The 14,832-nt window shown below is 69.8% G+C and overlaps 3 protein-coding genes across 3 annotated transcripts; 1 reads left to right on the top strand and 2 right to left on the bottom strand.

Annotated features, from left to right (window-relative positions):
* Positions 1–3,143: 3,143 nt before the first annotated feature.
* Positions 3,144–3,383, bottom strand: AURANDRAFT_16660 (hypothetical protein; the record flags this gene model as incomplete). Its single annotated transcript, XM_009041452.1, has 1 exon — positions 3,144–3,383. A coding segment is annotated over one exon (240 nt), but the record flags the coding sequence as incomplete, so codon positions are not given.
* A 6,003-nt stretch (positions 3,384–9,386) lies between these two features.
* AURANDRAFT_66326 (hypothetical protein) lies at positions 9,387–12,086 on the bottom strand (the record flags this gene model as incomplete). The annotated part of the gene is made up of 1 exon (XM_009041451.1): positions 9,387–12,086. One exon carries the CDS (start codon positions 12,084–12,086, stop codon positions 9,387–9,389), a length of 2,700 nt encoding a protein of 899 aa, XP_009039699.1.
* Positions 12,087–13,269: 1,183 nt separating this feature from the next.
* Positions 13,270–14,763, top strand: AURANDRAFT_30747 (hypothetical protein; the record flags this gene model as incomplete). Its single annotated transcript, XM_009041490.1, has 1 exon — positions 13,270–14,763. A coding segment is annotated over one exon (1,494 nt), but the record flags the coding sequence as incomplete, so codon positions are not given.
* Positions 14,764–14,832: the final 69 nt, after the last annotated feature.

The following is a 14,832-nucleotide window of genomic DNA, read 5'->3' as shown; positions in this document are numbered from 1 at the left end:
AGACTACCAGAACGCCTTCCGGCCCCGCTGGAAGCACGCGGTTCACCTCACGCGGTGCCCGCTCCGCGTCGTCCAGCGGCTCATGGGCGCCGGCGCGCCCGTGATCCGCTTCTTGGAGGCCTTCACGGAGTGGCCGCGCCTGCGCTACCGGTGCGCCGAGGCCTACGCCTGCGACGCGCCCTGGGAGGAGCGTTTGGGCTGGGCCCGGGGCAGCACAAGAGAGCGACATTCCCAACTTCAAAGGCTCCGATCTCGGTCCTTTTCCACTCGTTTCGGCTGATTTTTGGACGAGCGATCATCTCTCGGAACGGTCTCGAAGCGTGGGTGCTTTTTCCGGAACGCGCGCGCGCGGAACACTCACATTGAAGCGACGTTGAATCACCCTTGTGCTGCCCAGGCTGGGCCGTGGCCGCGTACGTCGCGTGGAACGACTTCGTCGAAAGATCCGCGCACGAGCGGCTGAAGATCGAGAGCCTCGACAGCGCGAAACGCATCCAGGACGTCATGTTCCGGCTCTGCGTGCTCGCCTTTAGCAACCGGGACCGCAAGCCGCACCACTGCGACGAGCGGGTGCTGCGATTGGGCAACGCGACGGCGACGCGCCGGCTGGGCCGTGCTCGCGCGCGGCCACCTCGAGCGCGCGGTCTGGCCGCCGGGCGTCGACGGCCCGGCGACGCTGCGCGCGTTCCTGGCCATGGCCGCGCGCTACGGCTACGACGTCGCGGCGGCGACGGCCGCGCCGGAGATCCACTGGGATCACGACGCGTCGAAATTGCGCGAGGGCCCGGCGCCGACGTTGGCCCCGCTGCCCGCCGCGTCGCAGACGAAGCGGGGCATCGAGACCTGCCTCGCCTCCGAAGCGACCTGCGACCTCTTCGCGCCGTGCCCGGCCGTCGCCGCGCCGCGCGACTGCCTCCGCGCGCGCGTCTTGTTCGGCCAGCCCTACCGGTCGCTCAAGTGCTGCTTCCGCTGCTGCGTGCTCTACTGGCTCGAGTCGACGCGCCTCGGGGCCAACATCCGCTTCCACGCGAAGCGCGAGAAGACGGTGCTCGACGAGGTCAGGGGCAAGCACGACACTGTGTGGGAAACAAGCAGTAGACTGGCCCGGTCCAGCAAAAAACCTCTCTAGCTCGGTCAAATCGAAGTCGTTTCGGCTGATTTTTGGACGAATCGTCATCTCTCGGCGAGTTTCTTTTCCAAAACGCTCAACGCTCGTGTCGGACCTGTTCGATTTCACAGCACACTGAAGTCGTGTTGCATATTTTTGGTTCCTGCCCAGGTACAACAAGGCGAACCCCGACGACGGCGACTACGGCCTCGACCCCCTCCTGAACCTGCTCGCGCACCCCCACGCCTTCGCGGCGATCAGCGACGTCCACGTGCACCCGCGCAAGGGCTGCTCCACGGCCGGCGACCTGACATCGCTGAACCCGATGATCGCGTCGCTCTACCACTATCTCCCGGAGAAGGTCATCACGCCCGAGGCCATCTTCGACGACGTCTGGCGCAAGAACCCCCACTTCGGCCCCTGCGTGCGGGCGCTGCGGGAGGAGCTCTACGGGAACGGCGGCTTCACGAAGCAGGGCGACCCCGTGCGGCACCCGACGGGCAAGTCCGTCGTCGTCGACTTCTTCGACCCGGGCAAGTGGCGGCCCAAGCCCGCGCTCCTGTCCTATCTGGCGCTGGGCACGGCGAACAACGTCGCGAACCTGCCGAAGCACAAGCCGGCCTACGGGCGCATCCGCGAGCGCGTCATCGGCGTCCGCGGCGTCAGCCTCTGGCACGCGTTCTTGGAGCACCCGGCCGTCGACGCGCGCGCCGCGACGCGCGACCGGCTCCTGCTGTGCTGCTGCATGAACGTCGACGGCTTCCACGTCGGACGGTTGGAGCACACGCAGCTCCTGGACCGCTACGCGGCCTTCGACTGCCCCGCCGACGTGGGGAAGAGCCACCACATCCACCAGCCGAGGAGCGACCCGGGCAAGGCCCGGCTCGAGAACGAGATCGCGCTGCTGCTCAACGGGCGCTACGGCACGGTCAAGGGCATGCAGGGCAACTACGACACGCACATGCCCCTCCTCATGCTCCACTCGAAATTCGTCTACTCGCCCAACGGCATCGGCGAGCAGTGCTACCGCGAGTACGAGGCGCTCGTCAGCGGCGCGATCCCGCTCGTCGACGCGACGGCCTACGACCAGCGCAACGCGCTCCTGCGGCACCTGCCCGTGATCCTCGTCTCCAACTGGTCCAACGTGACGCCGCAGTTTTTGGAGCGCGCCTACGCGACGATGTCGAAGCAGAGCTTCGACGTGTCCCACCTCTACCTGCCCTTCTGGTACGACGTCTACCTGACGGCGCTGGGCTACCGCGACGCGGGCTAAGAACTACGCGTCGGGGTCCGGGACGTCGGCCTTGGAGCCGAGCGCGAGGCGCCGGAGCCGCGACGCGACGACGGGCTTCTTCTTCGCGACGCGCTCCATGTTCTCCTCGCGCTTGAGCTTGTCCTCGCGCGCCTGCTGCTCGGACCGCCGGAACGCGCGGATGAGCTTGACGACGTTGTCCTCGAAGGTCTGGTAGTCCCAGTGCTCGTCGTCGTCGTCGCCGCCGTCGCTCGCGTCGTCGTCGCCGCCGCCGCCGCGCCTCGCGATGCCCGCGGCCGCGGCCTGCTCCGACAGCGTCTGGTACGTCGACGCGAGGCGCAGCGTGTCCTGGTACTTGGCCTGGGCGTGCTTGTCCATGGCCATGCCCCGCCGCTTCTTCGCGAAGCCGAGCTGCTCGACCCACTGCGGGTTGTTGACGAGCGTCTGGATCAACGGCTCGGCGGAGACGACGCCGTCGCCCCAGTCGAGCGCCGCGGCGTAGACGAGCTTCGCGACGAGGACCCAGTCGCCCTTGATCTGGTAGCGCTTCATGAAGAACTCCTTGTGGTTGTGCTGGTACTCGAGCACGTCCTTGTCGACCTCCTTGATCTCGTCGGTGAGCTTCTCGCGCCGGTTGTCGTCGATGGCCTTCTTCAGCTTCACCTTGCGGTTGGGGCCGAACATGCCGCCGAGGCCCTCGGACCCCGAAAAAATCCCCGCCGTCGCGTCGCCCACGAAGTTCCCCAGCACGCCGCTGTTCGCGCCCTTGGCCAGGGCCACGCCGAGCTTCGACTGCACGGACTTCATGTTCTTCATGTTCTTCACGACCAGCAGGAACTCCTCGAAGTCGATGAGCCCGTTGCCGTCGATGTCGACCTCGTCGACGATGTCCTCGAGCTTGGACTGGGACATGGGCATGCGCAGCTTCTTGAAGAGCGCCGCGAGCTCCTCGGGGCTCAGGTAGCCGCTCCCGTCCTCGTCGATCTCCGCGAAGGTCTCCTGGAGCCGCCGCAGCGTCTGCTTGTCGAAGCCCTCCGTGGCCGAACTCAGCGCGCTGTAGCCCAGGTGCTTGCGCCAGTAGAGCACGACGGACTTGTAGCGCGTCCGCATCTTCTTGTCGAGCCGGAACAGGTTCGCCTCCACGAGGTCGAGCTCCTTGAGCATGAAGAGGATCTCGAGCTTCTTCATGATCAGGTCCTTGGACGACGACGCGATGCCCTGGCTCAAAGTCTCCGGCACCTTCCTGATCTCGTCCTGGTACTTGGCGCGGACGTGCGCGTTGACGCCGGGCTCGGAGATGAGGTTCAGCATCGCGGCGCAGCCGTGGGCCACGAGCGCCAGGGAGCTGCGGTGCAGCACCATGGTCCACAGCTCCGCGAGCACGTTCGGGTGCCGGCCGCGCAGCAGCGGCACGGCCGGCGGGCCCGGCCTGCCCGTCGCGTCCGGCTCGCCCTCGGGCGCGGCGCGCCGCACGAAGTCCTCCCACTTCATGGGCGTCGGCGCCGTCGGGTCCTTCACGAGGACCTCGACCTGGCCCTCCTTCCGGTGCTTCGCCTTGGCCTTCTTCTCCTTGGCCTCCTTGGCCGCGGCCGCGCGCGCGTCGTACTGCGCGATGTCGAACTCCAACCCCAGGTCGTTCATCTCGTCCTCGAGCAGCCCCAACAGGTGCACGATCCACTCCATGCACGTCTCCTCGGCGAGCTTCCGCTTGCCCTCGACGGTGACGGGCGGCGGGCCGAACTTGGGCCGGTCGGGCACGCACTCGCAGAGGATCGCGGTCTCCGTCGTCCGCACGACGAAGCAGCCCAAAGCGTTGACCTCCGCCGTCTCCGGCACGCCCGTGAGTGCCAAAAGCTCGACGGTGGCCGTGTGGCAGCCCGTGATCTGGCCGCAGAAGAGGGACCGGTAGCTCTCGGGCACGTCGACCTCGCCGTCGGGCAGCCCGTCCTTGAGGTCCTGCTTCACCGTGGGGTCGGGCATGCGCTTCTTGAAGGGGTTGAGCTGCTTGTTGTGCTTCTTGGCCTTGTTCTTCGCCTCCTGGAGCCGCGCCGGGTCCGCCTGGAGCGCCGCGAAGTCCTGCTCGTACTTGTTGTGCGCGTTGCACACCGCGACCTGCGCGGACCTCGAAGCTCCGACCCGACGTCCATGTATGAGAATGGTTCGATACAAGCTCTTCGGCCGCGCTTCGAGAGCTCGAGGAGAATCATCCAAACATGAGCCGCATCGATGCGACCGAGCGAGCGAGTTCCGAAGTTCGGTCGGGACCCCCCCGGCTCGCCGGTCGAGTGCCGCGCGGACCGCGGCGTGGCCCGACGCCTTGTCGCGCGTCTCCCAGACGAACTTGGCGCCGTCGAAGGCGACCTTGCGCGGCTGGGACACGTTCTCGAGCTGGGACACGAGGCGCCCGGCGACGCCCTTCTTCATCGGCGCGTTCTGTAGCGCGTCGCACTCCTCCTCGTCGTAGATGAGCAGTTTCCCCGACGGCGGGCCCGCGTACTTGCGGTGCTTGCGCTCCTTCGTCCGCGTCTCCTCCTCGACCTTGGCGACGTCCACGGTGTCGACCTGGAGCAAGCCGCCGCGGCGCTTCGCCTTGGCGGGCAGGCGCGCGACCTCCGCGCGGTGCGCGGCGCACTCGTCGGAGTCGCGGCCGTAGACGACCTCGAGGTAGGTGTCGTTGGCGTACTCCGAGTCGGACGTCGTCGCCTCCGTGCGCTCGTCGGCGCCGAAGCACAAGAGGTGGCGGCTGCCGTCCGTGACGTAGAGGTCGACGGCGGCCTGCGCGGCCTGCGCGCGCACGGGCTCCGGGTTGTTGCCCAGGGCGCAGGCCGCGACGAGGGGCACGGCCTCGAGGGCGAACTCGCGCTTCCAGGCGTCGCTGCCGACGTTCGCGGTGTCCTCGCCCGCGCCCCGCGCGTTCGCGAGCTTCAACAGCAGCATCAGCGCGGCCTCCTTGGCGAAGTCCGACGCGCCGTCGTGGCCCGCGAGCGCGTGCGTGATCGCGCGGCGGCACCGCGCGTCCAACAACAGATCCACGTAGTCGCCGTGGGCCGCGATGCGCGCGCACGTCCAGAGCGCGCCGTCGCGCCTGCGCGCGAATCAAATCTTCAAATCGACTTCAATGTGGGCGTATTCGCACGGTTTTGACACATCCGCTGTGCTTCGAGAACTCGATGAGAGCCATCGATCCGTCCAAAAATCAGCCGAATCGATTTGACCGAGCTCGAGAATTTCAAAGTTTGGTCGGGACGTCCCGAACCGGCGGTCGATTCGCGCGCGGCGTCGCGCGTGTGCCGCTCCCACGCGGCGGACCCGGCCTTGTTCTTCCGCTGGCCCCGGCCGTCGAGGGCGAGGGCGAGGAGCGGGTGGAGGCCGCCGCCGTCCACCAAGCGCCCGCAGTCCGTCTCGTCGACGACGAGCTGGGCCAATATTTGCACCGCGCTCAGGCGGCTCAGGGGCTGGAGCGGCGCGTTGAGCATGCGCACGAGGAGCGGCACGCCGCCGTGGATGGAGATGAGCTTGGGCTGCCAGATGGCGATGGGGATGAGGCAGCCCGCCGCCGCGAGGAGGCAGTCCGGCGGCGCGTGGCGCAGCACCGTGAGCAAAGGCGGCACGGCGCCCGCGCCCGCGAGGCGCGTCGCGTTGTCCGCGTTGACGCAGAGGGACCGGAGGCAGCGGCAGAGGAGCAGGCACATCTCCGTCTCCCGGGGCTTCCAGGCCGTCGCGCCCTCGGCGTCGTCGTCCTCCTTCTCGCCGCGCTTCTTCTTCTTTTTTTTATCCTTCAATTTCCGCTGGTCGATGGGCTCGTTGACCATCTTCCGCCGGCGCCAGTAGGCGCCCTTGGACGCGTCGTTGTCCTCGCCGTCGATGTGGGTCTGGGCCTCGTGGCGCACGACGCACTGCTGGAGCCAGCTCACGAGGTACTCGACGAGGAGCGGCTCTTTCCCCAGCGCGTGCTGCCGGTGCGTCTGCGTGGCCACGTCCCAGCCGCCGTCAATGCCCGTCTCGACGACGTCCGGCGTCGCTAGACCGTGGATCACGTTCGCCGCCGCGCGCCGCGTCGACCCGGAGTACTGCGGCGACAGCAGCGCCACGAGGCTCGCGAGGCTCGGCCGCTGCTCCTCGTCGAGGACGAGCGCGTCGCGGACGTCGCGCGCCGTCGCGCCGGGCAGGTCGCCGCAGGACCCGTGGGCCAGGGCCTGGATCGCCCGCAGCGCGCGGAGCGCCCGCGCCTCGCACTCGTTCGGGTTCTTGACGCGCGGCAGGCAGAGCTCGTTGCGCACGACGTGGAGCAGCTCCGTGGCGTGCTCGACGTCGTTGGCGTGGCGCTTCGCCTCGGGGATGGGCAGGAACACCTGCGAGCTCTGCGACACCGTCGTCATGGCCGCCGCGGCCCGCCGCCGCCACGGCGCGGGGGGCGGTGCCAACGCTGCTGGGCAGCCTTGGGGCACCGTCTCTGCAATCTGTGTCGAATACAAACGACAAATCGCCCAACTTGACTCGCCGTGCAGCGAGTGCTCTTGCTGCGCGTAAACAAAGGGAGAGCTTGTTCGTCGTGTCACTCTGCCCTTCAGCCCGCGTCGCGACGCCGACCGTCCAGCGCCCTCTGCAAAACCTTATCGCTCTCAAACGACCCTCTGCGCCAAATCCACGATGCTTCGCAGTAGATCGTACAAGAAGGAAAAGAACATCAGCTTCCTCAACCAGTGCCTATCTATGTGCATCAAGGACAGCGCCCTCGACGCGCGCTCGCCCAGGCAGAGCCGCCGGGACCCGCCGCCGTCCAAGCCGCTCGTCCCCGCGGAGCCCGTCCTCAAGCCCCGCGCCGCCGCGGCGCCGGCCGCGGCGTATCCGAGCGCCGAGGGCAAGGAGAACAGCTCGCCCGGCCCGGCCCCGGGGCCCGCCCTCGACGCCGCGGACCACACGTGGGAGACCGTCGAGGCCGACGACGACTTCGTCCTCGTCGACGCCGCCTAGGCCGCGCAAAGCAATTCGAAGGAGCGCGACGAACGCGCGCGTGTTTGTGCTGCACATAGCCCGCCCCTCCCCCGCCTAAGCCCCCGAAGATCCGGAATCAGTGTTAGCCGTCCTCGACGGGGCGGCAGGCGAGGTCCGCGTTGTAGAAGGCCGAGTGGCCGTGGCGCGAGAGGAGGTCGTCGGCCGCGGCGCCGCGGACGGGCGCGGCGCCGGCCTCCTCGTCGCCGAACCAGTAGAAATCTCCGGGCGCGAGGGCCATGCAGATGCTGTAGCGCCCGCCCGAGTCGCCGTCGAACTCCGGCGGCGGGTCGTCGCGCTCGCGCTTGCTGTGGAAGAGCATGACGCCGCTGAGGACGTAGCGGCGGACCCCGCCCGGCGCCGGCTCGCCTCGCTCGAGCGCCGCCGGCTCGCCCGTCGCCGCGTCGAAGTAGAGGGCCTCGGGGATGGCGACGCGGTGCCGGCTGAGGCCGTCGGCCTTGGAGCGCAGGATGACGATCCACAGCACCGTCGGCGCCCGCGCCGCGGACGCGGGCAGGAAGCGGGGCACGAGCTCGTGGAGCGCCGGCCCGGCGACGCCGCACTGCGGGCAGCGGATGCGCTGCGCCGCGCCCGCGGCGTCGTGGAGCGGCTGCGGCGGCGGCCGCGCGCGCAGCGCGTCCGCGAGCGTCGACGCGCGCTCCGCGGGCGCCTGCTGGATCCAGACGTCGTCGTCGGTCTGCTCGACCGCGTGATTGCACGCCGGGAACGTGTAGCGGTCCGCGCGGCCGAAGGGGCCGCAGAAGCAGGCGCCGATCGCCTCGCTCGGCAGGCAGCTCAGCACGACGTGCGCGAGCCGGAACCAGTCCGCGGGCGCGTCGACCTCGAGGGGCACGCCGGCCGCGCCCGCCGCCGCCTCGAGCTCCGCGGCCCACGCGGCCACGGCCGCGCGGCAGGCCTCGCCCCGGGGGTCGCCGGCCGCGTCGTCGGCGTCCATGGCCTCGAAGACGCTCAGGAGCAGGCGCGTCGCCGCCGCGGCGCTCGGCGCCGCGGCGGCGTCGGAGGCCGTCGGCAGCGAGGACGGGCAAAACGGGGGCGGCGCGACGCTCCGCGCCAGCGCGGCGCGCAGGCCAGGGTGCGCCCGGTAGAGCGCGTGGATCAGCGGCGGCAGCGGATGCCCTTTGCGCCGCGTCGGGTGCGGCGCGCGCGCGGCGCGCCGGTAGAGGACGAGTTGCGACAGATGGCTCCGGCACACGGCGCCGGGCACGCCGCGGCGCCGCAGGGCGATGCAGGCCGCGCGGTAGGTTGCAAGGGATTGTGTCGTGTATGTTTTGGGCTTGTGGAGTTTGAGGTTCGTGAGCGCGGCGCTGATTTCGTCGTCATCGTCGTCGAACCAGGGGTCCGGGCTGCGCCAATCGCCCATGGTCGTCGCACAGAGGCTGCCCGACCGATGCTCACATCACCGAGCAAGCACTGTGGCATTTAGCGAACCTTGACATCAAAGTGATGTGCTTCATCGACGCGCCGCCCACCGAGACGATGGACGCGTCCGGCGCCAGCGAGCTGCGCCAGCGGGAGGTGGAGGACGCGCAGGGAACGACGGGCGCGACGGAGCCGATCCTCGGCCGCGTCGACGACAACCCGACGGCCCTGGAGACGAAGTACGTCATGGAGCTGCGCCGCTCGCCCACGCGCGCGGAGCTGCGCGCCGAGGCCGCGGGCCAGCTCAAGGCCGTGCTCGTCGCCAAGGGCTACAAGCGGTCGACGCTGAGCGGCCTCGACCGGGACGAGCTCGTCGATTTGGTGCTGCCGCTGCTGGACCCGGACAACGCGTACTTCGACGACGCGCCGCTCCCGCTCGGCTCCAACTGCTGGCAGCAGCTCGTCCTCCGCTTCCTTTTGGTGGCCGGCGCTTTATCGTACGTCCACGCGCTCCTCGGCCTGAGCGGCTGGTCCTCCGCCGGCGCCTACGGCGCGGAGGCACTCGCGCTCGGCGTTCGCAACTACCGGATCCGGAAGGAGAAGCGGGCCAGGCTCCGTAAGCGCGCTTAGTAGCGAGCGCCTAGTAGCGAGCGCTTAGTAGGACGCGGACCGCGCGCGCGGCAGGGACACGTCCGTCGTCGTCGAGCTCGCGTCGTCGCCGCTCTCGTCGAAGTAGCCCGCGCGCGGCCGGCCGCCGTCCAACGGCGCGAGCGCCGCCGCCGCGCAGTCGAAGGCCGCGATCTTCACGGGCAACTTCCGCCGGCGCCGCGCCGCGAAGGTCGCCTTCAGGTCGCCGGGCAAAAAAGCCGCGACGGCGCCGGCGAGCCGCGCGCGGTCCGCGCCGCCGCCGTCGACGAAGTCGTCGCCGAAGTAGCGCGCCACCGGCGGCAACGTGATCTGCGCTTCGTTCGAGAGGAAAAAGTGCGCCACCACCCGCGCCGCCGTCGCGTCCAGCTGCGCGTCGAGGGTCGCCGCGGCGTAGACGGGCACGCGCGCGGGGCCCGACGCCGCGACGCCCGCGTGTAACGCCAGCCCGAGCCGCGGGTCCCGCCGCTCCGGCGCGGCGAGCGCCAGCGGGCAGGGCCGGTCCGCGACGACGAGCCCGCTGAAGATCGTCGCGGCGCGCGCGCTGAACTTGCGGATGACGCCGTGCTCGAGGTCCGCGGGCGCGACGGGTTTGCCCGCGACGACGTACGTCGCGCGCGACAGCGCGTCCGCGAGCGACAGCACGGAAGGCAACACCCGGTGCTTCAGGAGCGCCACGTCCCGCAGCTCGCCGTCGCCGCCCCAGACGGGGAAGGCGCCTTCGAGCTGCGCGTGCGCGACGACGACGTGGTAGAGGTTCAACGCGAACGCCGTCGCCTCGGCGCCGCGCAGCCGCGCGACCGCGCCGCCGTCCAGCGACCGCAGCGCCGCGCAGGCCTCGAGCGCTTCCTCGAGTACACCCAGGTCGTCGCCCGCCGTCGCGTCCAGAAGCAGCGCGAGCGCCCGGCCCGGCAGCGCCGCGACGTCGGCGGTAGAACTGTTGTCTCCTTTCGTGCAAAACCGGTTGAGGACGACGCGCGGTCCCGCGAACTCGTGGAGGCCGTCGACGTGGCCCGCGGCGCGCGCGGACCAGCGGTAGAGGGCGCCCGTGCCCCCCGCGGACGAGTAGTCGGCGTCGCGGCGGTGCCGCTTCAGCGGCGACCGCGGCCGCTCGCGCGCGCGGCCGACGGCCGCGCGGAGCCGCTCCGCGGCCGCGACCGACGCCAGCGCCACGCGCCAGCGCCGGTGCGGCGTGGCGAGCGTCGCGACGCCCAGGCCCGGCAGGGAGGGGTCCAAACAGACGTCGACGCGGGACACGGACTTGAAGCTCAGCACGTCCGCGAGCGCGGGGCCTGAGGAGAAGACGGACGGCCGCGCGTCGGGCGCGAAGGACGCCGCGCCGTCGTCCACGGAAATCCGCCCCGCGATCCAGCCGTGTGCGAAGATTTCCACGAGCGCCGCGGCGCCGCGGCCGTCGGGAGGCGCGGCCGCCAAAAAGTCGTAGAGGCTGCCCGGCGCCAGCAGCTTCCGCGCGTCGGGCCGCGTCCACCGCGTCGCGGCGAGCGCGCGCCGCCGCCGCTCGGCGCGGACGACGAGGTCGTCGGGCGACGCGGACGACGGCGCGGACGCCGCGTCGTAGGCGCGGAGCGCGCCGCCGACGGCCCTCAGGAACGCGCGGGCCGCGACGTCGCCGTCGACGACGACGGCCGGGGGCCGCGCGACGTCCGACGCCGACGGCGCGGGGGCGAGCCGCCGCGGCGCCGCGAGCGCGTCCTCCGGCGGGTCCAAGTCCATGGCGAACCAGTAGTCCCTACACCCCTCGTCGTCCTCGCTGAAGAGCACGAGGCGCATCGCCGCGTCGCCCCAGAGCCGCGTCAGCGCCATCTCCCTTCCAAACAACGCCGGCAGCTCCACGATCTTCCAGGCCGCGAAGTCGACGAACTTCGTGTACCAGGACAGCGCGAGGAAGCTCGACTCGCGCGCCTCGAAGAGGCGTTTCAGCACGGAGTCCGCGTCGCGCGACGCCGCGGGCCGCACCGACGGCGACCCGTCCGCGGCCTCGAGCGGCGGCTCGACGACGCCGTCGGCGCCCCAGAGCTCGAAGCGCTCCGCCGCGTGCGCCGCGTCGAAGACGATGAAGGGCGTCCCCGACAGCCCGTACCTCACCTCGCACTTCATGAAGCGCCGCGCGAGGCCCAGGAGGCCGCCGACGGTCGCGCGGAACGCGCGCGACGGGGCCTTGTAGTCGCCGTCCTGGAGCTCGACGCCGAACCAGAGCACGCGCGGCGGCGCCGCGGGCGCGTCCTCGGTCAGCGACGCGGAGACGGCGATCGCCGTGCGCGCCTCGCCCTCGGCGCGCGCGGCGAAGCGCACGTGGCCCTCGAGGCAGCGCGTCCGGAAGGGCACGGCGACGCCATTTGCGCCGCAGGGCCGCCGCGCGCCGCCCGCGTCGGCGACGACGCACCGCAGGCCCCCCGCGTCGCCGGCGGGCGCGGCGGCCTTGGCGCCGCGCGCGGCGGCCGGCGCGGTCGCCTTGGGCGAAACGTCGGCGCCGCGCGTCGGCGCGGGTATTGGCGGCGCGACGTCCGCGTGCGCCTCGGCGGCGAGCGCGAGCAGCGCCGCCGAGTAGAGCGCCAGGGCCAGGGCTGCGAGCGCCGGCGACGGCGACGCCCAGAGCACCGCAGCAGCGGCGGCGACGAGCAGCGCCGCGGGCCAGCGGCGGCTCTGCGCCGCCGCGAAGGGCTCGGCCCAGGCCGCGAGCTTCGCCATGGTTTATTGCGGGTGGCGCTTCAGTGGTAAAGAGTCATTGCACCGGCGCACACTCACGTCAATGGTGGAGACATCGCATCGGCTGTGGTAAGAGCTCGATGTTGAATAGCTGATGAATAGCACCGGGGTCGTTGTTGCAGGCACTGCCGCGTCGCTGAGGATACGCGGAGTGTGGGCCGCGCGTTTCGACAGCGCTAGGGAGAGTGGTTGCTGGCGGCGTCGCGCTCCGTCGCTGCCGTCTGCCCCCCCTAAGCTCCGTCCCCCGGACCCGAAGTCGCCGCGGCGCGGCGGCTTTGTAGCGGCGGCGGTGCGCGCGCGGTGAACGTTTCGTGCGGCGTCGCGAGGCCCGAGCGGTCGCAGCGACACCATGGGGGCCGGCGCGTCGATCCCCGCGGAGCTGGACAAGGATGCGGCGAAGGAGTGCGCGGGAACCCAGTGGAAGGACGAGTACGACAAGCTCTTCGACAAGATGGCGAGCAACGGGCGCATCACGCGGCAGCAGTTCCTCAAGTCGGCGCCGCTGCAGCGTTTAGAGCAGCGCCACTCCATCTTCAACCACATCGACGTGCACGCGCCGACGAACAAGAAGGACAGCGACGAGCGCATGCTGCGGCGGCCCACGGCGGCGGCGAAGCCCCAGAACAAGGACAAGAACGCGGCGCTCGCGGCCAAGGCCGCGAAGGCGCGCGCCGAGGAGTCGAAGATCGCCGAGGGCGACGAGGACGAGGACGAGGGTGAGGTGGACGAGGCCGAGTTGATCGTCGACAAGGACACGGGCAAGAAGCGGCGCAAGAGCGACCTCGAGATGGCCATCGAGGTGTCGAAGACCATGGAGGAGTACGCCGAAAAGCGCGACTTCGACATGGGCAAGTTCGTCTCGAAGCTCGTCAAGCACTACCCCGACATGAAGCGCGTCAAGGAGGGCGACTCCATCAACTCCTCGGACACGAAGTTCGACAAGCTCATGGAGAAGGGCTGGCCCGGGACGATCAACGTCGAGCGGTCCTACGACGGCCCGCACCTGACGATCAACGACAAGAAGTCGCAGGCCCACGACAAGGGCAGCGGGCCCATCTCCATGGACAGCATGTACGACCTGGCGAGCCACTACTTCGATTTGCTGAACCCGGAGGAGAAGAAGACGCGGGGCACGGTCTTCAAGAAGAAGAAACGGCGCCCGACGATGCTCCACCCGAAATACGTGCTGACGATCTTGGCGGAGTACCTGAAGGTGCTGCGCGACGTGCCCAACGTCGTGCGCGTGTCGACGGCCGTGTCCCAGTCCGTGACCATCGTCGGGGACCTCCACGGCCAGCTCCGCGATTTGCAATTGATCTTCGAGCAGAATTCGATGCCGTCGTCGACGAACCCCTACGTCTTCAACGGCGACCTCGTGGACCGCGGCACGCACTCGCTCGAGGTGTGCATCATCCTCTTCGGCCTCGCCGTGGCGGACCCGACGTGCGTGCGCATCAACCGGGGCAACCACGAGGACTACTCCGTGTGCGATACGTACGGGTTCACGGACGAGATCTTCACCAAGTACCCGGGCAAGATGGGCATCGAGATCGCCGAGCTCTTCGCCGAGGTCTTCGCGTTTTTACCGATAGCCACGGTCATCGACGACTCCGTGCTCGTCATCCACGGCGGCCTCGGCCGCTACGATCTCGAGTACCTCAACGGCATCGCGCGGCACCACTTCAAGACGCTCCAGGGCGTGCCCGAGGAGCTCTGGGAGGGCGAGGACTACGGGTCCATCAAGCACGACGAGTGGCAGGCGCTCATGGACGCGCTCTGGTCCGACCCCCAGGCCTGCAGCGGCATGGAGCCCAACTACAAGCGCGGCGCGGGCGCGACGTGGGGGCCCGACTTCACGGAGAAGTGGCTCGACAACGAGGGGCTCACGGAGCTCATTAGGAGCCACGAGTGCGTCGAGTTCGGCTACGAGATGCACCACAACAACCGCGTCATGACCTTGTTCTCCGCGTCCTGCTACTACGACGGCGAGAGCAACTGGGGCGCGTACGCGCGGCTGAACTCCACGACGAAGGACAAGGACACGGACGAGGTCGTCAACAAGAGCTCCGTGACGCTCCACCAGTACTGCTGCGAGGAGGACATCTCGAAGATGGCCAAGTGGCAGAAGCACGACGCGGCCGAGGTCACGAAGGCGTCCGTGGAGCGCATCCGCCTCATCCTCTACGAGTACAAGGAGCGGCTCCGCGAGGAGTTTTCCAAGCTCGACGTGAAGAAGAGCGGCTCCATCACCAAGACCGAGTGGGCGCGCACCATGAGCCACGTCGTCGCCATCCGCCTGCCCTGGCTCCACCTGCTCCAGCACTTTATTCCCGCGAACCAGGCGTCGGGCAAGACCGTGGAATACCTGCCCTTCATCGAGGAATTGAACGCGTCCTTCACGTCCGTCAAGTCGTCCATGGAGGTGCCCATCCCCGAGTACATCTACCGCAACCTGCCGGAGCTCGAGGCCGTCTTCCGCCTCATGAACGTCGACGGCACGGGCGTCGTCTCGCGCGCGGAGTTCGAGAACGCGTGCGACTCGCTGTCCATGGCGTCCAAGTCGCAGATCAGCGCGGAGGAGAAGGAGTTCCTCGTGCAGCAGCTCGACCCGAACAACACGGACCAGATCTCCTTCGTCGACTTCCTGAACTCGATCCGCTACCAGTACATGGACACGGGCACCGCGGGCGAGGGCGCGGACCTCAGCGACCAGCCCGCGCTCACGGCC

This window comes from Aureococcus anophagefferens (assembly GCF_000186865.1).
Source record: "Aureococcus anophagefferens unplaced genomic scaffold AURANscaffold_21, whole genome shotgun sequence".
NCBI classification, from domain to species: Eukaryota; class Pelagophyceae; order Pelagomonadales; family Pelagomonadaceae; genus Aureococcus; species Aureococcus anophagefferens.
The sequence above is the reverse complement of the archived record's forward strand: the minus strand, read 5'-3'. Positions and strand labels throughout refer to the sequence as shown.